The 26,518-nt window shown below is 55.3% G+C and overlaps 2 protein-coding genes across 2 annotated transcripts in view; one reads left to right on the forward strand and one right to left on the reverse strand.

The window, feature by feature from the left end:
• Positions 1-18,163, reverse strand: part of LOC308515573 (uncharacterized protein) — a gene marked incomplete at its 5' end in the record, with an annotated part of 52,721 nt that extends 34,558 nt beyond the window's left edge. Inside the window, 2 exons of the mRNA XM_081086085.1 lie at positions 17,268-17,570; positions 18,092-18,163. Of these exons, the coding sequence (XP_080942211.1) occupies positions 17,268-17,570; positions 18,092-18,163 (375 nt within the window). The remainder of the gene's footprint in view (positions 1-17,267; positions 17,571-18,091) is intronic.
• On the forward strand, positions 18,162-21,032 carry POU3F1 (POU class 3 homeobox 1; the record flags this gene model as incomplete). Its single annotated transcript, XM_081085757.1, has 1 exon — positions 18,162-21,032. The coding sequence occupies one exon, from the start codon at positions 18,162-18,164 to the stop codon at positions 19,512-19,514; it is 1,353 nt and encodes a 450-aa protein (XP_080941883.1). The 3' UTR covers positions 19,515-21,032.
• Positions 21,033-26,518: the final 5,486 nt, after the last annotated feature.

Raw genomic sequence — 26,518 nt, forward strand, 5'->3', positions numbered from 1 at the left:
GGTCAGGGGAGCAGCTGGTAGGAGCCTAAAGGAGAAACCGAGGCAATTCTACATGGCACCTGGGGCCAAGGACCCCATCAAGAGCTGCCAGAGTGGTTTTGTTTTTGTTTTTGGGTTTTTGTGTGTGTGTGTGTTTTTTAATATATTTTATTGATTTTTTACAGAGAGGAAGGGAGAGAGATAGAGAGTCAGAAACATCGATGAGAGAGAAACATCGATCAGCCACCTCCTGCACATCCCCCACTGGGGATGTGCCCGCAACCCAGGTACATGCTCTTGACCGGAATCGAACCTGGGACCTTTCAGTCTGCAGGCCGACGCTCTATCCACTGAGCCAAACCGGTTTCGGCAACCAGAGTGTTTTTAGCTACAGAAGTGGAGCCTTCTTCTGCTCCCTCCGCTCACAGCTGTCCCTCCCCTGGGCAGAAGGAGAAGCTGCCGACCCTCATAACCTTCTCCGTGCCTCCTCCCCCACCAGCCCTTTCTTCTCCTCCACCTGCTACTCTCGACTCTAATAACTTTTTTATCTATTGTCCCCTCCACTCACCCCACTCCGAGCACACGGGGCTCCTTGTCATTGCTCCAACATCCCCAGAAAGTTCCTGCCTCAGGGCCTTTGCACTGCTTAGAAGGCTCTTCCCCCAGTAAGCAGCACAGCTTACTCCCTCACTTCCTTAAATCTCACCTTCTCAGAGGCATCTGACAGGTTCCTTACCCAGCAAATTTCAACATCCCCCTGGGTACTTCCTAGCCCCCTTCCCTGCCTTATTTTTTTTCTTCTTAGCGCAAATCACTAAATGCTTTCTTTATATTTTATTTATCTTGTGATTGTATGTCTCCCCCACTAGAACATAAGCTCCAAAAGGGCAAAGACTTTTGTCTGTTTTGCTTGCCGCTGTAACCCATAGCTCCTAGCACAGGCCCTGGCATAAGGGAAGCATTGATACAAACTTTGTGGGTGACTGGGCTGGTCCTAGTAACCACACTGCCCCTATGGAGCACTGTGCACATGAACAGGTGCGATGCGCCAGGCACTGGGCCGAAGGCTTCCGTGACCACCGCTGTGAGTGGCTCATTCAGCAAGTGCTTCCGTGCTTGCTCCTGGGCCAGGCATAGGGGGCACCAGATGACTCAGCCCCAGGCACTGCGCTCAGGGAGCTCCCAGTCTGGGGCAGGAGAAACCCAGACCTGGAAAAAGCAGTTTCATGTGTTCAATGCACAGCCCCTGGGAGATGACAGAGGAAGTCAGCCAGGAAGGCCTGGACGCTGGGATCCCCAGAAAGACTCCTGCAGGAGGCACCCCACGAGCAGCCTTCACAGCCAAGCAGAGGTCCACGGAGCCAGGTATAGGTCTCAGCTCTGCCATTTACCAGCTGTGTGACCTCAGATGTTCCTCAACCTCTCTGTGCCTCAGTTACCTCATCTCTAAAATGGAAATAATACAGTCTACTCATTGGATGGTGAAATGAACTTACAAAACTCTTCAAACAGACCAGAACATAATCAATAAGCATACAATGAATGTTAGTCATCATTATTATCGCTTTTATTGTTGCTAATGAAAATTGACAGGCAGAGGGGAAGAGGAAAGAATTCGGGGGGACAGCCTGGGCAGCGCTTAAAGGCAGAATAAGTACAGGCATGTTCAAGGTCAGAGCGGAGCCTTTCGCCATGGTCTCAGGCTGTGCTAGCAAGTCTAGCAATGGGCTCTGTGGTAGGCGAACCCTGATTTGCAGCATTTGCCAATTTCTGGGAAGTCAGTACTCCCACCAAGGCCTATTTCCAACTCCCACCGTGACATCACTGAACAAGGAATTGGGAAGAGGTGCGCAGTTGGCACTTGTAGGCCCACACAAGAGTCCATTGGCTCAAAGGGGATGGCCTCTATCCACCCCAAATCACGCCAATCCCTGGCAGAGCTACCTCCATCTGTACCCTGCCTCAAATTGGGCTCTAGAAGGGAAAAGATCAGGCATGGGGTAGGGGGCAGGGAGAGACCAGCTCAGAGGTGGCCTGAGGTCCATGTGTGGCCGGACCTCAGAGATCCCTGTTCCAGGGAATCTTGGGAGGAACACACACACACACACACACACACACACACACACACACACACACACCTGAATCCACAGCCCTGAGGTCGGGACCTTCAGGATATGGGCACATCTGCCTCTGGGGAGGCCAGGGGGATTTGAACCCTTGGTATCCTACATGGAGAAGGAAGGGAAGGGTGCTTCCCAGAACCACACATTCCAGCCTCCCACACGAATTCCCTCCTGAGGGCCTGGTCCCCTCCTGTGGGCTCTGATGAGGGAAGCTCCAGAAACCAACTTCAGAGACTTGGGGCTGGGCCAGCCCCCGCAGAGCTGCTTTGCTGAGCGGGGAGGGGCCCTCCAAGCTCCAGGGTTTGCCACCTTGCTCCCTCCCTCCCACCTGCCCTCCCCAGCAGGTTATCAGCGTGAAAACAGGAAGGCTGGCAGTGCTATTAATAATACATGAAGCCAGCTCTGCCCCTGATCTGGCGGGCAGGCAGCGGGCGGGGAGGCAGCTCCAGCCCCCAGGGAGGGAGAGAGCCGGGCTGCTGGGGGCCTGCCTGGCTGTGGGGTGGGCAGGGGTGGGGGGAGCCCCTCTGTTCCTTCTCCCAATTGCTTTGTGTACATCCAACACGCAAGGCCAGACCCTGGTGCTCCCTCCGTTTCTCTGACTGCCATTTCCCTCCTCAGGCGTCGCCTGGTCCTGCGGAAGCCGTAGCCACTATAAAAATCTGGCCTGGGATGCAGGAGACCCGGGGATTCGGGAGGACACAGAAGGCAGAGGAACAAACCAAACTTTGGTGTCCAACAGATCTGGGTCTGGATCCTGGCCCAGGACCACCTACTGTGTGACTTCGGAGAAATCACTTTACCTCTCTGAACCTCTGATTCTTCATTTGCAAAAACAGAGACTACTGAGAGGATGGTGCATTGGGTTGGGCATCATCCCGTGAACGAAGAGATTGCTGGTTCCTTCCCAGTCAGAGCACGTGTCTGGGTTGTGAGCTCCATCCCTGGTGGGGAGTATGGGGGGAGGGGGTACAGGAGGTAGCCTAATTGATGTTTCACTCTCACATCAATGTTTCTCTCTTCCTCCCTCTCCCTTCCTCCTTCTAAAAATCAATAAACTCTTCTTTAAAAAAAGAAAAATGAGGGAGTGAGCATGTGAAGAGGTGGGACATCACTCCTGGCAGAGGGAACAGCAAGTGCAAAGGCCCTGAGGTAGAAATGACCTTAGCAAGTTTAAGGACTTGCAGGGTGGTCTGTGTGGCTGGAATAAGGGAACGTCGGGGATGGTAGGGGGGAAGATCCGCAAGAAAACAAGAGAGTGAATCATGCAGGGCCTTAAAAGCCATGGTAAGGACTTGTGAGATGGGAGCATTTAAAGGACATGAACAGAGGACAGACATGATCCAACCAGGATGTGAGAGGCTCCCTCTGGCTGCTGTGTGGACAATGGACTCTGGAGCAGCACCGCCCAAGGGAAATATGACATAAGCCACATACACACACACACACAAAAAAATCATTTACAGTTTTCCAATGGCCACATCAAAAAAGGGAAAGAAATTGATGAAATTAATCTTAACGACATATTTTATTTCACCCAAAATATTATTATCTCAACATATCATCCATATAAAAAAAATATTAGAGCCCGGTCAGTGTGGCTCAGTGGTTGAGCATCAGCCTATGAACCAGGAGGTCACAGTTCGATTCCTGATCAGGGAACATGCTCAGGTTGTAGGTTCGATCCCCAGTTGGGGGTGTGCAGGAGGCAGCCCATCAATGATTCTCTCTCATCATTGATGTTTATATGTTTCTCCCTTCCTCCCTCTGAAATCAATAAAAGCATATTAAAAATATCAAGAGATTTTTTTCACACCAAGTCTTCGAAATCCAGTGCATATTTTATACTCGCAGCTCACCACATTCTGGGCAGCCGCGTTTCGAGTGTCCACTGGCTGCGTGTGGCTACTGTATTGGGCAGCACAGCTCGAGAGGGGCAGGAGAGAGGCTGGGAAGGCCAGGGAAGAGGCAGTTGCCAGGTGCAGAAAAAAGAGGCTTAGAGTTAGAGGTGGGGGTGAGGATTAGGAAGAAAACAAGGATGTGGGGGGGAGCTGAGCTGGAGCCCACCCGGGGCCCAGTGGTTGGAGTCCGTGTCATAGGTCAGATTCCCCGGAAATGCCCTGAGACTGTGAGATTTGCATGAAGGGGGCTTATTGGTGAGCACTTGCAGGAACAACAGGAAGAGGGGGAAGCAACCGTGGGCAAAGGGAGAAACCCACGTGCCAGGCAGCCACACCAAAGGCCTCCGCCCATCTCTCAGCCTCTCAAGGCTCTGGCGCTGGGACCAACCTTCAGAGAAGCAAGGAGCCCTGGCCTTCGCACACTCCCGACCAACTGGCCAGCCATTGGTGCAGGCCGCCCCAGGGAGCAGGCACAACTCTGGGCACGGCACCCACCTTCCTTCCACCACAGGCAATTCCCGGAGAAAGGGGACAAGAGAGAGGCCTCCTCACTCGGACAGCTTCTTCCTCCCAGGAAGAGCAGCAGTGGTGCCCTGGTGGCAGGAACCGAGCCCAGGCCAGCCCTGGCCATCAGGAGCCTCTGAGCCCAGCTGGGGAAGTTTCAGTCCCTGGAGGAACTCAGGCCCAGCTGGGGGCTGGGTCTCTAAACCACTCTGCCCCCCACAGCATGGGACCCATCTCACAGCCAGTCCTCAGGTTCCAGTGCAGCTTTGCAGCTCCCCCTGCCCCCACTGCTCCACCGGGAGGGGCACATCCCTGCCCCCATCCTGGGGAGGATTCCAATCTCTGCTCAGCCGGCTATTGTGAGGCCTGAATGAGCTTAAGCAAGTGGAAAAGTTTTGTTCACTGTGGGGTGCCATCCCCGTGGGAGGGGCTGTTATTAAGCTCCAGACTTCCTGCCTGTGGAAGGGCTGTTCCCCGGGGCCCACCACTTTCTTCCCTTGGCCTGGACTTCCCTCCCTGACCCTTCTCTTCTCAGCCCTTTGCATCTTCCTGCTCTCACCACATTCTCTCGCTCTCTCCTTCCCTCCCTCCATCTCTAGATCCCTCTGCCTCTCTGCCTGGATCCGGGTCTTTGTCTATGGCCCCTTCTCTGAGTTTCACCTCCAACCAGGGCAGCTCAGAGCCACCCCACAGACCTGCCCCGGGCAGGGAGGAGAGCAGGAAGAGTGATCACAGCAGCAGCTCCGCTCAAGGCTTGCCCACCCACCCCTCTGAGCCCCCTCGAGCTCCTCCTCTTGCCAACACAACAGCCCCCTTGACCCTGGTCCCAGGCTGTTTGTTTACCACGGCAGCGTGGAGAGGCTTTGCAGCCACTCAACTTCACCCTCCGAACGCTTGGTGCTGGCAAGGGGCCAGCAGCCCCTGCAGCAGCGCTGGCGGGCTGCCAGGCAGCCCAGCGTCCTCCAGGCTGGGTCATAGCGAGGGTCACAGGCCTGGCCCAGCGGGGTAGCCAAGCCAGGCAGCTGCTGACAACCCCACAGCAAAGACGGAGCCTTGGCTCTATAGGGAGGGCCCCCACTCCTCAGGGAGCTTCTCTAAGAAGCAGGTGGGGAGAGGAAATACACACACAGAAGCGTTACAAATGTATAAACACTGACCAGCTCTCCAACGCGCACACACACACACTCAGTAAGTATAACTGAACTGATGGTCCTGTTAGGCATTCAGTCAGCGGATGGGTGGATGGGTGATGGATGGATGGATGGATGGATGGACGGATGGATGGACGGACAGGAAGACAGATGGAGTCACAATTTCCAGGTTAGCATAGCCCATCAGTACAAGATCTTTCTTCGTCCCACCCAGAAAACACCCTTTGTTCACCAAAGACTGAAGAGCCCGACTCCTTCCTTGACCCCTGAAAATTAACAAGTTCTCTATTTCCGCTTCTCCATCCCTTTTCCTACAGGAGAGGGTGGAGGAAAGTCCAGGCCATGGGCATGGCTGGTGGTCAAAAACCAAGAAGCCCACCCTGGCTGAGGCCTGTGCACTGATGTTCTCAGGAAAGGTCAGAGGGAGCCAGGCAGGGTAAGTCCGCCCCTGCTGCCTCCAACGGAGTCAGCAACGCACAGGCAGTATCGCCAGACAACAGGTATGGAACCTTCTTTTCTCCCTGCCAGGAGCCTCTGCCCTGAGCTGTGACTGGGCTCTCTGAACAGAGCCCAGAGGACTGAGCTGGAGAGGAGACAGGGGAGATATGGCTGGGAACCCCTAGGGAGAGGAAGCTATGGGGCAGGCCTGGCGGGATGGGATTAACCTGGGCACCCCGCCCTCTCTAGCTCCAGTCTACTGGGTGGCTTCCAGGAGGCTCAGGGCCTGATCCTGGGCAGGGCAGAGCCAGGACATGAAAGACCCTGGAGCTGTGATGCTCTCGGGGTCACCCCACCCCTCACCCACTGTGGGGATCCTGGTCTTTCTGGGTGGCAGACACCGGGTGCCCCAAGGTGGCTGGGAAACGGGAAGAGTCTGGAAGAATCTAAGGGAGCCATCTAACCAGGCTTCTCCGGCTCCTCGTATTGTTGTGAAGATTAAATGAACTAACATATGGAAAGTGCTTGGGAACCTAGTGAGTAACGGTCAGCCGTCAGCCCCTCGGATGGTGTCGAGCACAAAGTGAGCACTAAATACTTGTTGAATTGATGAATGAATGAATGAATGAATGAATGAATGAATGAATCCTGCTCCCTCTTAGCCCCTCTCCTTCAAGATACAAATCAATGTTATCTCTATTACGATAATAACGACATTAAGTTTAATCCTACCCAAGGCCTTTGCACTTGCTGTTCCCTCTGCCAGGAGTGATTTCCCTCCCATTTTCACATGGTTCACTCCCTTACTTGATTCAGGTCTCTGCCACTGGAAATGAGAAAGGGCCCTGACCACTGCCTGCTGATAGAGCACCCCCACACCCCCCAAGGCGTCTCTCCTTCCCTAGTCAAGGACCTTTACCAAGTATGAACACACACACACACACACACACACACTTAACTAGACAGCCCAGGGCTAGGAACTTGAGCCAAAGGGCTCTGGCCGGGCAGGTGTCCCTCCATTCGCTGATGGCCGTCAGTATCCATGCACGACACGGGCTCAGCTCACCCACAGAGGAGGTCCTGCTCTGTCCCCAACTACCGCTCCTCTCAACCAGCCTTGGCAAGAACCACAGTACCAGTAGAGTCCACTGGACCAGGGTTTAAGAATCCTATCTCTAACACTTAAGGGGGGGTGGGGACTTTTATTGAGCACTTACTGTGTGCCAGCCACTGTGCTCCTTACACACTTGCGCTCATTTAACCCTCACAACAACTAAGCCAGGTAGGTATTATCCTAGTTTATCCCTGGCCAAGGCAGAATAAACTGGCTAAGCGCTCGAGTTATGGAATGAGCTGCATTCAAGTCTGGATTCTTCCACTTACTTGCTGTGTGACCTTGGGCAAGTCGCTGCAGCTCTCTGAGTCTCTGCTTCCTTCTCTGTAATGAGAAGATAAGACAGCCCCTGCCTTTGATCCCTGTGAGGATCAAAGGAGATAATGGATGAAAGTGCCGCCTGGTACCAGGCATGCAGCCTTCAATCAAGGTCGGAGCCTGCCCTTCCCTCCTTATCTCACCAGCTCCCCTGCCAAGGTTTGCAGGCTGGGACTGGTCTCCCCGCGGTGCCAGGCACAGGGCTGGGCACAGCCAGCGCACACAGAATATTCTTGCCGATCGGCAGATTTTCCCAAGGCCTTAATTGCAGAGCGCACTCCCTCTCCCAGAGCACCCCAGCGGGGATCTTGGCCTGGGCCGCATGCGGGGCTGGAGGGAGGCCCCTTCCTGGCTCTGAGCTTCTATCTTGTTTGAGAGCCCTCACCGCCACCATGGGCCCCTTCCAGCACCCCAGGTCCTGTCCTGATTTGCTGGGTCTGAGTTTCTACCTAAAAAGCCTGACCAGCATCCTCGCTTCTCCAAGATCATGGCCACCTATAGGCCCACCAGTCACTCACCCAGTGCCTGGAGCTCTGACCCTGCCCCAGCCCCTCAGCTGGGCCATGCCATAGGCTTAAAGACATGCCCCACTCACACCAGCTGCCCAAATCATGCCTCCAGAATCCCGGGCTCCAGTCTGCCCACTACTCAACCCTCTGGCCACCACGCACCTGCCCACAGCTGTCACTTACACCCCATCCAATAGTCCCCACACAGGCACACTCAGAACCTGCAGCTCGTCCACCCTAGCCATGCCCTCTGCTGGGCCCTGTAGGCTGGCAGAAAATCATCACGGCACTTTGACATTAATCAAAGACACGCATAAATAAATATGTGTAAATCACATGCAAACCAAGGTGGAAATTTACATCTTTCACTGCTGAGTTAGCATCTTCAGGCACCCACTAGAGTGGCTGCCTACAGCTCAGGAGGTTTGGGACAAGAGCCCTCCGCCCCCATTTAGGGGCCCACTGATTGATCCCAGATTCATCATTTGAGATTCTCGAACTTACAAGTTGGGAGTACCAATCAGCACTTATTGATTGCCTACTCCATGCCAGGCATCCTCTTAACTCTAGCTTCTACAGGCATTAAAGGAGCTACCATGCAAAGTGTTACCAGGCACATAGGAAGCACCCAATATATGTGGGCACCCAATATATTGATATTATCAGTATCATCTCTGAGCCTGTTTGTTCATTTGTAAAATGGGGATAATAGTGCCATCTAACTGGTGAGGATGCAAATGTGTAAACCCAGGTAGAAGCACAATTCCTGCACATGACAAACACTCAATAAATCTTAGCTATTATTATGAATAGCGTGTGTCCATGCCAACAAGTTCTGGAAAGATATAGCCAATAGGAGGTAGTTATGAGGCGTGAGGCGGAGAGATTCAGGGGGGACTTCCACTTTCTGTTTCATATATTTCTAAGGTAAAGAATTTTGACAAATGAACTGGTATTGCTTTTATCAGAAGCAAAAACAGTAAGATATTTCCATTTGGGGAATAAAAACCAGCATTCATGCCTCAGTTTCCTCCCACGGGTCTGTACCCTTCCCTACTCGGCCTCTCTCCCCGTGTGCCCTCCTGGGGGTCTGTGTTCCCCCACACCAGGTAGGCCTGACCAGGGACAGCAATGTTCTCCGGACACACCATTCATATTAATAACAACTTCCGTGATTGTCCCTCTCTGGCAGGAAGAGCAAAACTAGGAACCTTGGAGCATTTCCACACAAGCTAAGCCAGGACTCGATTCTCCCACTTGCCCTCAGGAGTGGGGCTTGGACCCAGTCGAGGCTCTCTTTCTTAGATTTAGCACCACGGCCCACAGGGAGGCCATTATGTCTGGATTCAATGCTGCCCGTGACCTTCGGTGCCCTTCCCCGCTTCTGTCAGCAGCAAATATATCAAATCTTTGGATCCTATACATCTCCATCCTGGCCACGGACAAAGAACGCTGGGCAGGACCGGCTCCAAAAGGCCCTTGTCCAGGGTGCTCTGTGCCCATTGCCCAGCTCCTTTGGCTTCTGCCAACCCACCAGGTACAAATAAGAAGACAAGCCCTCTTCTCTAGAGCACACTTCTGCAACCAAAAGCCAGTCTCTCCCCTCGCCCATTAAAAACAAAAAGGCCCTGGCTGGTGTGGCTGAGTGGTTGAACATCATCCCATGCACGGAGAGGTCCCTGGTTCAACTCCAGGTCAGGGCACATGCCCAGGGTTGTGGGTTCCATCCCGGGGGGAAGGGTGGGGAGGGGACGGGGAAGGGCATGCAGGAGGCAGCCGATCAATGTTTCTCTCTCTCTCCCTTTTCCTTCCTCTCTCTCTCTCTCCAAACTCAATAAAAACATATTTTAAAGATAAATAAATAAAGAAGAAGAAGAAGAAGGAAATGAGATTGTGGGAATAGCAGCTCTGTGCTGCTGGGTTCCGAGAGCAGACAGAGCAGGAACGCTGGGGGCTTGGGGCCCGATGATGTGCACAATCGGGAGCGATGGAAGGCTTTCCAGGAAGCGAGTGACATGTCTGAGCTGTGTCTCAGGGGAGCACTCAGACTTGACTCAACAAAGGGGCTGGAGAAAGAGAGAACTGTCCTAGACTCGTCACTGGATTTTATGACCTATCTGCTTCCCTTGCACGTGCTTTTAACTCTGGTTTCCTGGAGCCGCTGGGGTGTAGGCTGCGGCTGTCCCTTGAGGTGCCCAAGGCGAGCAGACCAGTGAGCCTACAACTGGAGGTGAACTGAGGCACTACTACGATCCCTTCCCTGGTAGAAAGGAGAGCAGGGATACGAGTGTGGCACATGCTCTGTTCTCGGCCACAAACCAAAGTTGAGACTCAAGGGTGATTTTATCTGCAGTGACAAGTCCACCCCCAGGCTCAGACAGGTTCTGTCCCAGGCTCAGCAAACGTCCCCAAGTCAGACAGATGTCCAGGGCTCAAACAGACATTGCCCCCAGGCCAGGAAGATGTTGCACCAGGCCCGGACAGATGCTGTGTCAGGTTCAGACACACGTCCTGGGCCCAGACAGAAGCTGTGCCAGGGCCAGATAATGTGCTGGGCTCAGCCAGGTGTCCCAGCTTCCAACAGATGTTGTCTCCAGCCCAGGCAGATGCTACCCTAGGCTCGACAGATGTCTGCCACCAGAGATGCATAAAGATGCTAAAAGGTCCCTGGGAAAATATAATTCCTAAATCTTCCTTTTCCACTTTCAACCTCCACCTGCCACCCCCCAAGAAAGCTGAGGAAAGCATGCATGGAGTCCAGCCAACTCTCTCCAGACTCTCCCAACGTGTAACAGCCAAGGAGCTATATCATCCTGTTCTTCCCCCTGACTCCAGGCTACCGCACGAAGGGGAGGAAGGCACATGCTATGGGGCAATGCATGAGGCACGTGAACAGGAGGAGCACAGAGCATCTGTGCTATCTGTGGGGTGGTTAATAGTGATGCCCAGGCTACCGGAACTGACTCTGCAGGAGATGAGGGGATTGGGGGCGGGGGGGGGGGGCAGTTTAATGTAAGGACCAACCCCACTAAGTCCTACTCAAACCCTATACTCTGGGACTAGAGGGGAAGAAGTCCTGTGACCTCATCCCCACAGTCATATCTCTGGTCAACACCTGAAGAATGTCATTCCTGGGTCATCTGAAGGTGATTACTGCTCCAAAGCTGCATTAAGCCAGAGAGAAAAAGGAAGAAAGAGGTTGGCCCAGTGTGGACATGAAGTGGGAGACAGTCGCATTCATCAGCTTGGCCCTGGGTGGAAGCGTGACTGTCCTTCCTCAAGAGCTCTCGTGGGGGCTTTCTGGACAGGAAAGGAAAAAGAGCTCCCCCCTCTTGGCCACACAGCTCCCATCAGGAGCTACACAGCGATTGGGGTTCGGGAACTGTGGGGTACTGGATATTCCTGGCCCACGGAAGAGGTAGCCATTAGGGCTAAGATGGGGAAGTGAGAGGTGTTCCCATGAGAGCCTGACCGCCCCATCCACCTTAAGGGACCTGGCTGCATTACCTCTTCTGGAGGGGAGCCTGGAGGCATGGCTCATGAATATGTAAATTAACCTTGAGACAGACTCACTACTGACTGGGACCTAATGAGACTTCCCTCCATTTCTACCTACTTCCCCTCAAGAGCTACCTGGAGGCTGAGGACGGTAAGGTGTGGTCTTTAAAACCACTCCCCAAAGGAAACGCTGTCCAACAGTTACAAACACTAATGCACACACATTAATACACACCAAGCACAAGCACCCTGACACAAACACACAAATACTTATGGGCATCTATAAAGTACAAACACAGGAACCCGTGTCAGCATGCTAACATAGTCATCACATACACACACCACGCCCCCAATACACTACTGCAAACATTGTACCACACACAAAAGCAAGAGAACTCTCCTCTCACCCTCCAACCCCACCCAGGCTGCCCCCCCAAATCGGTATACAAAGCCAGGCCAGGAAGCCACCTTCGTTTTCTAATGATAGAGACGAGGACTTAAAATTTAAGTCTTAAATTATCACTCACTGCTCCCACCCCACCCTGTGGTGGTGAATTCTGCAGCCATCGAGAAAAAAAGTGTCAAAAAAAAAACAACAAAAAAAAACCCTCAAACCCAGCCCCAGCCTTTCAGAGTGATTAATCCCACTAATGATTTACCGATTTGCAGAGAGCGTGTTCTGCATAACCGGATTGTGGGCACTAACACCAGCTCAGAGACTGCCATTCGGCTAAAAATGAAAGTAAATTTCAAGAGCAATTGGCCACCTCGTGTCTGAATATTCTACTGATGAGCTGGGAGGACCCCCACCTCCACCCACAGGCCAAGGGGGCTGAGGCAGGGAGGGAAAAGCAAGGAAAGGTTCATCCCTAAGAGGTATTTCACCTTCCATCTCGCCTTCCCTTCACCAAGGCTGAGAGCTAGGGAAGCTTAGGTTAAACAACGGAGAAGGCTTGTTTCTCCCCTCCATCCCCTCCGCCCCTCTCTTAGGGGCTCTTTCAGGCACAGGAAGGACAGGAGACGTGCAGACACCTGGAGGGTCTGAGGTTGGAGGGGGAGTAGGTGAGGGCCTGGGAGCTCAGAACAGCAATCACGTGCCATGTGGGAGAACTTTCTGGATGGTGGTGAGTACAGTGAATCTGTTTAGCTGACCCCAAGCTGCACCAAGGCAGCCGATGGACGAGCCGACTCTGGCGCCGGCCCTGCCGGCCCCGGTGGGAATCTGTGACAGCCGGGATCCTGCCAGGCTTTTCTAATCGAGAACACGTTCCAGGCCAGCACTACAGGGTATGGGCGTGGTCACTCCTGACATCGCTTAGCAAGAACTGGTTGGGGGAGCAGGCGGGTTCTGATATTGCTCACATAGCCTCTTACTCACCCCAGGCAGCTGGGGAGGAAAACCAAGCCACACTTCCCCTTTCCAAGTTCCCACCTGGGCAGTCATCTCACCCCACCTTCACAAGAAACCAACAGAGACCATCTGCCCAGCTGACAGATGAGGAGGTTGGGGTTCGCAGCAATTAGGAGGCTGAGACCGGCCCAGCGTCATCCAGCAGGCCTGATCTGAGCCAAGATGGCACCCAGATCTCTTGACACTCTGAGAATGTGGGATCTAGGGCATGAGGGGAGACTGGCAGAAGGGGAAGGTAGTGAGCTGTGAGTGCTGCCATCCTGTCCTTGCCCCCAGCCCCGTCCACCCCCAGCCTAGTCCCACACCGGGACAAAGACTCAAAGCCCTGAGTACTAGAGGGCATTCCTAAGACACCAGCTCCTTCAGCAACCCTCCCCCTGGGCCCCAATCTCCCTCTCCAGCTCTTCTCAGCACTCCTGACTTCAAGGAATCCAGGCGGAGTGTCCTGAAGCCTGTCTCCCCCCAGAACTAAAAAGGCCTTGGGTCTGCAACTGCATCTACTCTCAGTGATTCCTGGACTCCAAGTCCTCACTGACCGACTGACAAGACACTGCACAGGGGCTCACAGTCCAGAGAGGGAAGGCAGCCAGACCCAGCTGCCCCCTCTTCCTCCCTCCCAAATCTTGCTGGGTGTGCCATTGTGCAGGCTCCCCTGTCTGGGGGGTTGGGGGGGAAGGGGCCTGGAATATTACAGCGCGTATGTGGCCGAAAGGGTGCTCATGGGGAGTGTCGCTGAGATCTAGAGGCTGTGTCTGAATGTAGATGGCAGAGATTCGTGTCTGTAACTCAGGGCTCTGCAGAGAAAGGAGATGGGGCTGGAGCTTGTGTAGTTGCCAGTCAGCCTGGCAGAGCCTTCCCCTGCAGCCCCTCTGGCTCAGAGACCCCCCACAGTGAGGGCCCCATCTGCTGGAGGCTCGGTGACCTGTGTCAAATAAGCAGGCGCTCGGTCACACTCCAGAGCCTGGCAGAGGCCAAGCCACTCTGGGAAAGCCCTGCAGCTTCTGGCCTGGGGGTGGGCTGGGCCGGGCCGGCTGGGGAGAGAGGCCTGGGAGCCTCTGAGCCCGGTGGCGGCCTGGCTGGGCGCCGTCCTCCACAGACAAGGGGAGTGACGGAATACGAAGAGAAAGGGCTTTCCTGCTTCCTTGAGACGAGCGCTGCTGCCAAGCCACATGGACCAAACTCTGGGCTAGGCATGCCCCTTCCTCCTCTTCTGATCCCTGGGCAGATGTGTTCGTTCCTACAGGGTGTAGGTACATGTGTGTGTCTATGTCATGGGAGGGGTGGGCCCCTTTGTATCTGTGCAGTGGGGCGAGGTGAATGGACGAGGCTGGCTCTGTGCTCACAGGCATGAACACGAGGCTGTGCCTACTTGCGTGAATTCGCATGCCGGTTGAGAGCCTCCATGCTTGTGACCCCAAAGGCCTGTAAGTCTCGAGTATTTCTGTGCCGCGGAAGGAATGCCTACTTGAGCCCATTTCAGCCTCTGCGTAGGTTCTGCGTAGGTTCTCGTGGACACACATGCCTGTATGTTCATTGTGTGTTGGTTTGTGTGAATATGAATATCTATGACTATCCGACCTAGTGGTGCAAGTCCATGTGTCCCTATTATAAATCTATGCTTGTCCCTGGGCTAAAATGCATGTGTGTATCTGGGTGTGCGTATGTGTGTGTACATATATCTGTTCACATGTCTAAGCGATTCTGCGTCTGTGCAAGTCAACTGGGTGTCCGACTCTTGTGTTCCAAGTTCTCCCCAGGGTCCGTGAGCGTAGGCTCCAGGAGAGAGCGGCTGTCCTGCAGCACGTGTCTGTGCCAATGACCATGCCACAGTCCCCAGCATCCCACACGGGATCTCTGGGAGCAAGACCAAGAGGATGTGTTCACCAGACTTTCTAGAGAATAAACTCTCAAATAAAAGAAAATTCTGTCTCAAGACCAAACCCTTATCATTGTCGAGGGTCTAAAACTTCCAAAGCAGAGAAAGGGATAGCATCCTTTCCTAGTTGGCACTGCTGCTCACCCAAGGGCAGCATCGAGCATTAAGAGGGCATCTAAATGACATGCTTGCTTCATCTTTGGAGCTTCAGAACAATCCTGAGAAGCAGGCATGACTGTTCCTGTTTTAAGATGAAGAAACTGAAGCTCCTACAAGCAACCACTTAGCACAACGTCACAGGGCTGCTGATGGGAGTAAAGGGATTGGAACTGAGATTTGCTGACTGACAAGCTAGTAAACGAGGAGCCTGACTTTGTTACAGATGCCCCTCAATTCAGCACAGACATGGAAACTCAGCTTAGAAGCACCAGCTGGCCTTTCTTTCTACCGGAGAGCTACCCAAGATAGGGCAGTGGGCTCTCTCTTGCCAAAGCCACCACCTCCACTGGCACCCTCCCCCATCCCACTGGGGAGAGTAATGAGGAGAGGGACCATCACGGGTTCTGTGCCCTCGGAGAAGCCTCGGTTCTTTCTGCTACGCACTGGCGATGACAGCCTCAGTGCACTCTCTCAGGGCTGAGAGGTGTAGGTATCATGATGAATGAAAAGTACTTGGTAAAGTACTGAGCCATCGCTCAAGTCTCAGTGACAATTCCAAAAACTTGACATCACAACACCTGTCCACTGTCCAGACATTTCCCCTGCTCCAACAAAAACTGAGACCAGCCCTAGCTCGTTTGGCTCAGTGGATAGAGTGCTGTCCTGTGGACTGAAGGGTTCCGGGTTCGATTCTGGTCAAGGGTACATACCCGGTTACGTGCTTGATCCCCAGTAGGGGGTGTACAGGAGGCAGCCAATCGATATTCTCTCTCATCATTGATGTTTCTATCTCTCTCTCCCTTTCCCTTCCTCTCTGAAACCAATTACATATATATATAACTGAGACCATCAGAGCTGAAAGGGCCTGAGAGGTCAACTAGTCCAAACCTCCATAAACCCACTCTACAAATGAGGAACTTGCCCATTCACTGGGCACTAACAATAGAAACAAGCAGAGTAAAAGCCCTTTCTGAGACCCTGTCACCCCCATTGCCTCGGGCCACCCTCTGACTTAACCTTAGCAAGACAGGTGGGCTGCCTGTGGTCCCACTGTTGCCAATTTACAGATAGGAAGACCAAGAGCTAGAGAGACTGGACCAAAGTTATTCTTGCCCAGGAAGATGGTGGCAGCCCAAGCGTCAATGTCGTGCAGGTCTGATTAGGCTGGCATGAGACAAGCCTTCGCTACAGGGGTCCCAGCTGGGGTCCACCCCCTGGCGAGGAGCCAGGAAGGTGAGTGGACCAGGAGGTCTGCTGTTTCATGATCGTATAAAGGAAAGGTGATTGGAGGTGACCACTTCCTGAGCCAGAGTCCAAGAAAAGTCAGCATCTCTAGCTGGATTCAGACACGGCTCATGAAGTGAGGGCGGTACCTAGGAGCCTGCTCAGGACAGGGGCCACTGGCCAGACAAGGACCTTGCCCTGTCCCACTCCATCCCTGGGAGACCAACCAGAGGCAGGACCTATGGTGTTCAGAGCACAGCCTGTGCCCAGGATGACCCTTGTCACTGTGGATGTGGCAGCTGCCACCAGATCCCCGTCACCCTTCTTCACACTCTGAGGCTTTATTCCACAGTCCTGACTTGCCCTGTGGGGGCCTAACTGGTTCTCCAGCGGCGTCCTGTGATCTGGGACCCCCAGAGCCCTGGAATCTATGAACCCACTGGAGGCAAGACCAGGGAGAGAAAAGATGAAGACTGTGCCAGCCAGACCTCAGTGTGGGCCAGAGGCCCCAGCTCACTCCACTCAGCCTATAACTCAATGTGGGATTCAGAGTCACCCACCAGCTGATGCTGAGGTCCGAGCCCACTTAGGATCCTTCAGAGAGTCCTCAAGGGGGAGGGATGAGGAGGTACCTGCATTGCATGTCTCACCCTTCCAATAAGGCCTTCTCTATCTCAATTCCCTTCTTGGTAGCCTCAAGCAAGTCGGGTTAGAGCCAGCCCAGGGCTTCATCGCAGGCTGGACAGCTCCCGACTGAATGCTGGATTTCTGAAGCGCCAGGCGCCTTTTCCCAAGTCCATGCCACTCCTCTCCCACAGCTAGTTTCCCAGGACGTGACCCCGATATGACCCTGGCCAATGAGCCAGTCGGGCAGGGAGGAAAAGGAGCGAGAAGGCGTATTGGGGCAGATGTCGGTGAGCCCTGCGTACCCACCACCCCTGACTGCGGCGGTTTCCCCAAAGCCACAGTCTAATAGCTCTCGCTCCGAAACCCGGAAATCCCGCGCGGCCTGATTACATCGCGGCCACCGGCTGTTCCACCGCGAGCCACCCGCACGGTACTCACCTGGGCCGCGGTGCCGGTGCCGGTGCCGGTGCCGGTGCCGGGAGAAGGGGAGCCCGCGTGAGGCGTGAAGCTGGGGCGGGTCCGAATCTGCCCGCGCTGGACGCGCTCTCGGGCCGGCCCAGTGGCGGCGCTGAGTCTAAAAGGAGAAGAGGGGACAGGAGACGCGCCGGGGAGACGCGCAGGGGACAGCTCTATGCCCGCTGTAAACCGCGGGGGCAGGGCGGGCACGATGAGCAGCCGTGCCGGAACCGAATCCGGTACCCCCGCCGCCTCCCGCGCGCAGCCGCCGAGACCGCGGGAGCCCTAGCCGGCTGACAACCGCTCCACGGAGGGAAGAGCGCGAGGGTGAGCCGCTTCTCGGAGCCCGAGCGCCTCCCGTAGCCCGCAGTCCTCGCCGCCGCCTCTGGCCTCCCGGGCGGGAGACGGGCGGGAATTCAGCTCGCGTGGAGAGTGGGACCCGCCGGGCTCCGAGCCTCCAGCGCAGGGGAAAAGAGGGGCCCACGCAGCCGGGACCAGAGGGGGCGCGGTCCCACGGCCACCCCCGCGCCACTCCCCCACGTGGCAGCCGCGCCCCCGAGGCGTGAGTGTGTACGCGGACGGTGGGGGGCTGTGAATGAAGCCCCAGCGGCCAATCAGCACGGTCGGCGCGCGGGACCCCGGGAGTGAGGCCCAATGGCGAGCTCTGGGCGGCCGGGCCGAGCGGCGGGCGGGCGCGGGGGGCGGGGGCCGGGACCGGGGGGCGGGAGGCAGCTCCGCGGGCAGCCAATGGGCGGCGGGTGGGGTGGGGCTCCGGAGCGCTGAGCGGGTCGAGGCTTTAAGCCGGCGGAGCGCGGCAGCAGGGCCCGCAGACGGAGCGAAGCGGCGGCGGCGGCGCGGCGCAGGGCGCGGGGCGGCATGGCCACCACCGCGCAGTACCTGCCGCGGGGCCCCGGCGGCGGAGCTGGGGGCACCGGACCGCTTATGCACCCGGACGCCGCGGCGGCAGCGGCGGCGGCCGCCGAGCGGCTGCACGCGGGGGTCGCGTACCGCGAAGTGCAGAAGCTGATGCACCACGAGTGGCTGGGCGCGGGCGCGGGCCACCCCGTGGGCCTAGCGCACCCCCAGTGGCTACCGACGGGAGGAGGCGGCGGCGGCGACTGGGCTGGCGGTCCGCACCTGGAACACGGCAAGGCAGGCGGCGGCGGCACTGGTCGAGCCGACGACGGTGGCGGCGGCGGTTTCCACGCACGCCTGGTGCACCAGGGGGCGGCCCACGCGGGCGCGGCATGGGCTCAGGGCGGCACGGCGCACCACTTGGGCCCGGCTATGTCGCCGTCGCCAGGGGCCGGCGGGGGCCACCAGCCTCAGCCGCTCGGGCTGTACGCTCAAGCGGCCTACCCGGGGGGCGGCGGCAGCGGCCTGGCCGGGATGCTGGCGGCGGGCGGCGGTGGCGCGGGACCGGGCCTGCACCACGCGCTGCATGAGGACGGCCACGAGGCGCAGCTGGAGCCGTCGCCTCCACCGCACCTGGGTGCCCACGGACACGCACACGGACATGCACACGCCGGGGGCCTGCACGCGGCGGCGGCGGCGGCGCACCTGCACCCGGGCGCGGGAGGCGGCGGCTCGTCTGTGGGCGAGCACTCGGACGAGGACGCGCCCAGCTCCGACGACCTGGAGCAGTTCGCCAAGCAGTTCAAGCAGCGGCGCATCAAGCTGGGCTTCACGCAGGCCGACGTGGGGCTGGCGCTGGGCACGCTGTACGGTAACGTGTTCTCACAGACCACCATCTGCCGCTTCGAGGCCCTGCAGCTGAGCTTCAAGAACATGTGCAAGCTCAAGCCGCTGCTCAACAAGTGGCTGGAGGAGACCGACTCGTCCAGCGGCAGCCCCACCAACCTGGACAAGATCGCGGCGCAGGGCCGCAAGCGCAAGAAGCGCACGTCCATCGAGGTGGGGGTCAAAGGCGCGCTGGAGAGCCACTTTCTCAAGTGTCCCAAGCCCTCGGCGCACGAGATCACGGGCCTGGCCGACAGCCTGCAGCTGGAAAAGGAGGTGGTGCGCGTCTGGTTCTGCAACCGGCGGCAGAAGGAGAAGCGCATGACCCCCGCGGCCGGAGCCGGCCACCCGCCCATGGACGACGTTTACGCACCCGGCGAGCTGGGACCGGGCGGGAGCGGGGCGTCGCCTCCCTCCGCGCCCCCGGCGGCCCCGCCGGCCGCGCTGCACCACCACCACCATCACACACTGCCCGGCTCGGTGCAGTGACCCGCGCGGGCCGGGGCCCGGCTGGCGCGCGGCGAAGCGCCGCGCGGCCTGTACTCTTTTTGTTCGGTTGCTTTGGATTTTACAAAAAGCCCAGAAACTTTAGAACAAAACCAAACACCCGACGACCTTCTCCGGCGAGCGGCGAAGAGGACGGATAGGCTACGTCGCCCGAACCCCGGAGAGAAAAGGGAAGATCCGGACCGCGCCAACTCACCCGGGGCATCCTGCCCGCCGCCTGCTCCCTGTCCCCATTCCCTCGACGACCCCCATCCCTGCCCCCCGGGCTGTTCGGGGCCGGATCCCGGCAGCGGCCTCCCCACAGCGACAGGTAACGCGGTACGGGGTTAGGAATTCCCCGGGAGAGAGGGCGAAGAGAGAAGCGTTCCCCATCCCTTCTCCCCGGCGCGGATACCCGAGCCTGCGGATCGGGAGTGGGGGACTGTCACTTTATTCGCTCGATGCCTCTTCTCTCCCAAGAGGATGCGCCCCATTCCCCTGATCCTTCCTCCGGGCTCGGTTTTTTACGGTTTTTATTTATTCATGGAGCCTCTCCGCTCCTAGGGTCCTTCTAACTCCGCCCGCGCCCTTAATTTAAATCGCTGTATACTGTATTTATCGGGGCCCCGGAGGGGAGGCCGCGAGAGCCGCGTCTGTGTATAAAAGCAGGAAATAGCCAAAGCTTTAATCTAGCCTAATTTATTTTTCCCTCTTACCGTCCCAGCCCTACCCCAAAAGAGCAAAACAAAACAAAAAAATAACACAAAAACTAACAAAAAAAAAATTTCGAGTGCTCATTTTCGTTTCGTTTTATCCGAGCTCCAACTCGGTTCCGGCCACGCTGTAGGGGTCTGCGCTCCCACCCACACCCCCGATGGCGAGGGGCTCCTGCCCCGCTGCAGACCGACCACCGCACGGCAGGGCCCCCGCTCCCCGCGGAGCCCTGCCCTCCTGGCCACAAACAAATGAAACTTGGAAAAGTTGGAGGTATTTTTTAACCAGCTGTAGAAATAAGCCGTTCCCTGAGAGCCTTCCGCCTGAGTCCCTGCAGCTTCCGTCTGCTCCCTTCGCAGCCCCCTGGGAGGTTGGAGGCTGGGAGAGAAATTCCCCTAGTTTGGGGTGAGGTGGGAACCATGTAAATATGTGAGATATGTACACACTGGCGGGGAGAAGAAACATTTTGTGCTTGATTTTTATTTTTGGTTTTCCGGGTTGCCCTCCGTCCCCATCCTACAGGATTTTGTACACCGACTAATCCGAAAAAGATATTTTAATATGATTTCCAGATTTCTGACCCGTCTCTATTTATTTTCTGGATGTGTCTGGAGCTTCCCCCTCCTCCATTTCTTGTTTCGTTTGTTACCGTTTGAATTTAAATTTTTATTTTTTTTATTTTTTGGAACAATGTTTCGGTGCATTCTCTTTGTATCTTTATTGCAAAAAAAATAATAATAAGTAGACTGGGAAGTTCCCTTTATATTTATGTTATAGTAAATATTTTATTACTCACATAAACATGTACCCCAGGGCTGTGTCCTGTCCTCTTTACTACCAGGGCTGGGTGGGTTTGTGGGTAAAGTGTGGGGCTCCCCTGGCTCACCTCCCCTAAAGTCTTGGCCTTGCTATTGTAGAGAAAGGTAACCACAACCACCCTTCTTCCAGGCCAGTATCAGGACAGCCTGCTACCTGGGCCACAGTTGGGCCCCTGCCTCAGGTGAGTGAGTTTAGGAAGATGAAGCTGCCTCGAGTCCCCTCCCATAAACAGACTATCCTGAGACCGGACCTGGGCCAGGACAGTGAACCGCGGGCACCACACTGAATGGGGGTCAGCGTTCCTCAGGCACAACTCCACTGCTCTTCTTATCCAAGGAAGAAACCGACCTGGACCTGGACCCTTAGCCTGGCGTCTTTGTATCCCCGACCCCAACCCTGATTTTGGTTTCATTTTGCACTCCAAGTGTGGGGCCGGGGCCAATTTCACCATTGCGGGTCCTGGGGCAGCTGGAAGCTGGCTCAGTTCCCACCAGCCCGTCCCAGCTGGCTCTCCAACCTCAAGCATAATGGTACCTAAACCTACTTGGACCCACTGGCGGTTCCTGCAGGGGTCCTTGGTGAGCTGAGTGGGCCTAGGGAGGGAACCCTACCTGTTTGCTTCGACAAAGGCTTCTCAGCAAACAAACCACCTGCCTCAACTTTTCCTGCAGAAGAGTGGGGGCGTAAACAACTGTACCACCAAAAGCTCTGCCATCTCCACTCTAGGGACGGATACCCAAGGACCGCTCCCCACCCCCTACCCCCATCCAGGCAGGGATGCATGTGCCTATGGGAGGACTCCACAGTGTGCAGCAGGACCTGGGTGGAGGGCACAGACACCCTCAAACATCCCCTTCTCAATCCTTCAGCAGCAACACGCCCCCTCCCCAGAGTCAGGGTGGTGGAGGCAGATCAGTGTGCCAGGCCCGAAGCTCAAAACTACCTGTGTCCCAGCCAAGACCTTCTTTTAAAACAACTCCTTTTAAAAATACGAATAAAACAGCCCTGTTTTTTCCCTTCTCAAGAGAAACTACACGAGGTTTCTTTTCCTATGCATGGAGACAAAGCTTGAAGCCACAATTGCTTGACTGGGGAGAAAGCTGTGTCCCCCGTGAGGGTGTATGTGTGGCCCCTCTCCCACCAGGGACGAGCTGCCAACTCCCAAGCCTGCGAGAGCCGGCTGCATCTAGGGTGTCCAGAGAGGTGCTCCCTGGCCCCAGAGTTGGGGGTCCCTGCCAGGCCGGGGTCTCAGGGTGATTGTGCCATACGGTGAATTCTGGTGACTTTCTGGGCTCTGCCTCTCAATTTTAGGAGCATTGTCTCTGCAAGGACAAAGTTCTCAAATGCCAAACCTCTCCCTCTGCTCCTTATTTTTCTCCCACTTTCACTCCAGCCTAGTGAGCAATTAGCCCTGTAATTGGCACCCGTGTCCCAGCCGGTCCCCATACTGGCAAGCCAGTGAGCCTCCCCATGCTTCTTAAAGAGGTAGCCAGGAATTTCTGGGCCAGTGAGGTGACAGCATGGCCCAGAGCATCAGGCCACCCTAGCTTGGCCTCTCATTTCCTGCTCCACGAAGTACGGAACTTCGAAGCAGTCACACTCCCTCCTTACATCTCCATTCCTGGATTTGTCCCACCCTCAGGGCCCTGAAATGGAAGCCCATGGAGCTCGCTCAGCACGCCGCCCTGAGCCTCAGCAGGTTTGGAGGTTGGAAAGAGTGACTGGGAAGACAGGGGTCTTTCACTGGCCTCTGCCTGCAGCTGACACCAATTGATTGATTGATTCCCCAATTATCTGCTTAATCCTGTACAAGAGGGTGGATTTATTATTTAAGCAAGTCAACTCAAAAACAGCAAAACAATGCGGCCTCCCAAGAACCAGCAGCAGCTGACGAGTAGAACAAAAAGATGAAAAAAAAAGTAGAAAAGGGGACGGAAGAAAATCTTCCACTTTGTGAGGTTTTTGCTTAATGAGACACCAGCCTAGGGCAGCTACCCAGGAACCAACCCCTGGTCACTGAAGGCCCCCCTTGGCTCCTTCCCTGTCTCCGGCCTGGGATGAGGGTAGGAACCATAGCACATTTGACCATTAAGGAAAAGCCATAGGGAGAGAAATATTTTTACCCTGGAGTCTGACTCCCTGAATAGAGTTTAGGAAAGACACAGTCCCCTGTGAGCTTGACCGAGCCGCTACTCCATCCCATGCGTATGTGGATCTACCTGCTCATTCCTGAGAGCCTCAGCCTTCCTTTCGTTCTAGAGGGGGAGAAGTCCCTAGCAGCAACCTTTGAGGAAGCCCACGCTTTCCCGAGCTGCTTCGGAATTTTCTGATCCCATCTTCCTTCCTCATTTGAACATTACGTCCTATGATCATGTGGCCACATGTTCTGTTAGAGCTTCACTCTCCTCATGTGAACTTTTGTGTGCTGGTGTGTGAATTTGTGTGTGTGTGCCACTGTGGCTGCAAATCCATAGCCACTCCCAGAGGTAGGAGGGGGGAAAAGAAAGTCTATGCTACACTGCTAATGCTTTGAGCTGGAAGAACATTTGCAGGGTGGGGGCTGGTCAACAACAGGAAGAAGGAAGGTGACCGTCGTGGTCACCTGTGGTCATCCAGGCAAACCCAGAAGGAGCCCTACACTGTACCTCAGGGACACCCACCACAAAGATGGACACACACACACACACACACACACACACACACACTGGCACTTTCACTTGCACTGGCTTATATGCTGCCTGGCTTAGGTCTGGTACAATCATCCCTTGACCCCAGGTCTCGAGTGCATGTCCACTGGACTAGCTGACCCCAACCACAGCTACGCACTTAGAGCTGTTTGGAACCGAGTCTCCTCTGGAGAGGCTCTGGGCCTGCAAGTGGGAGTGTCAAGCCCCCAGTGATGCACCCAGGCCCTGGCTCTCCCCAGCAGGGCTTGAGCTCCAGAAAGGAGACACACCTGAGCAGGGGAAGGAGAGAGAGGGGTTTTGCTATCTGGGCCCAATTGCTCCTCCTAAACTTAACAAGAGGATTCACCCAGACCCCCGGCTTAGTGACTGAAGCCAGAGTGGCCGTCAATCTTACCCTTGCCTGACATATTTGAAAACCCTGGAATCAGTGTTTGGCCAGCCGATCAGGGCTCTTCTTGCTGCCTTGGGAGGCCTCCGTGTGAGAGGACTGCCCTCTATTGGTCCCTGAACTGGGACATGGCAACAGTCACCAGGGCCATCTCACAGCTGAGTGTCCCCCCAAAAAGTCAGCTTCAAGTTGCCTCCGCTATGGGAGTGCCAGATAGAGCAGAGGCAACTATCACCTCCAAGGATGCAGCCCTGCTTCACGTACACACTCAGGCTGGCCGAAGACCTTCCTTCTCCATCTACCATCTCCCCCTTCCCACGGCCACGCTCGGAAATTTGCCATCACAGCTACCTCCTCTGTCTGTCTCCCCTCACACCCATCCCCATCACTTCTGTCGGCCAGCTCAAACCCCAACGCACACGCTCCCAGCTCGCTCGCTCACTCACACACTAACACACTCATGATCACACCCATACCACTGTTTGGCTGTCCAGCACCAGTTCTGTAGTCTTCAGCACATAGCTCTCCAGAGTTGCCAGATGCCTGGCGCCTGTAACATTTCATTAAACACACACACAGTCATGCTTTGCAGCATTTGACGAGGTCCCCATACTCTCAGGATATCCACGCACTTACCCCACAAACTGCTTTCCAAACACATCCGTGCCCATCATTGTTCTCAGCTCCTCCCAGCTCTCTCCTGCTCCCTTCAGATAATTAAAGTTAGGCTGTGTGTTTGTATGTATATGTGATCTTATTTTTTAAACACACACCCCCACACGTACATATGCGTGTATATATACAAACACACACAGCAATTAGATCTCTCCGTCCCTGCCATCATTCCTCTTGTGCAGTAAAACCCCAGCTACTCACATGTCCCCACATCACCACGCGATGAACCCAGCATCACCTAGTCACGGGCTCCTGATGTCACAACACACACACACACACACACACACGCGCGCGCGCACTTTCACACAGTGACACCCATCCCAAGCTCCCTGGTGTTTTTTCAGAGGCACGACCCACCTCCAGGGCATCTGACAGGGCTCCCCTCACATGAGCCGAGTACCAGGAGGGCTGTGCCTCAAGGACCCCCACGCACGTACGCCCAGTGGACGTGTCTCTGGCTGAGCCTGGCCAGGGTGGGTCTTGGTATTATTAGGCTGCAGAAACAGCACGGAGGCATATGGTCTCATACACAAGAAATAATGTTCATGTTAAATCAGACCTCATGCATAATGCATGGTGCCTGATCTCACATTATTTTGGGTGTTCGTCAAAATCAGTGTTCTTTCTTGTGAGGGCTTCTGAAAAGAAGGGGGCAGGCGTTTGCTAATTGCACCTGCAGCCTGGACCCAGGGAGCCTTCCTCTACCCCACTTCACCCACCAGCGGGTCTAATCCCTGTCCCTCTGTCTTTCCACATGCAAGGAGGGGCTGCCTCAGGTTTGTAGCAGGCGTGGGGCCCCGTGTTATTTTTATTTCTTTTCTCTCGGCTCTCTGTCCCCAGAGGGTTCTGGGGAATAGCAGTGGCTCCGTCATTCTCACACCCGATTCATTTGCCGTTTTATGAACTCCCCGTTGATTCATCGCCTCCCTAAGTCAATGATTCACTCCTGATGGCTGTGCAGAAATCCTTCTTCAAAGGCTCCAGAGTATTCAGCTCTGAACAGGAGCAGACCTGGACCCTGCGCTGCTCCTGTTCCCCTTGCTTAGGGTGGGAAACTGTCACCATCCTGGGCCTTTCCCTGGGGCTGGCTGCCTGGGGAGCGGGGAGGGAGTGCTCCCTCTATGCAAAAGCTGCTGGAGTTGACCCCAGCAGCTCATAGACAGACCTGACCTTCCAAAAAGGCCCCGTCCAGCCACTTGGGTCAACTGCCTTCTCCCACTGTCATCAATTTCGCCGGGGAAGCTCTTTATGTCTCAGGGGGAGGCAGAGAGAAGAGTGAAATGCAGGGGCTGTGAGATCAGACAGCCCTGGGTACAAATCCTGGCTCCCCCTCCTATCAGCTGTACAAACTTCAGGCCAGATACTCACCCTTTCTGTGCCTCAGTTTCCTAATACTGTGACCATGACAGTTCCTACATCATAGAGCTATTTTGAGAGTTAAGTGGGAGGATGTATATAGAGGGCTTAGCATAAGTAGGTGATGAATGAATGAAAGCTGTTTGATTGTGGGGTCTGGGCACGGCATTGTACAAAATAAGCGAGCAGGGAAGAAAACCAAAATGTAATGAACTTTTACCACAGACCCCACTCTAACAAGTCATTTGGACATAATGCCTATCCAGCACTTATTTTATTTTTTCAGGAGAAAGGGTGCACTATTTTTATTAATATTGAGAGTGCAAAGAAAAGTAGTGAAACCCAACAAAACAGCTAGATTTTTAAAA

This window comes from Myotis nattereri (assembly GCF_964212035.1).
Source record: "Myotis nattereri genome assembly, chromosome: 3".
Taxonomy (NCBI): domain Eukaryota; kingdom Metazoa; phylum Chordata; class Mammalia; order Chiroptera; family Vespertilionidae; genus Myotis; species Myotis nattereri.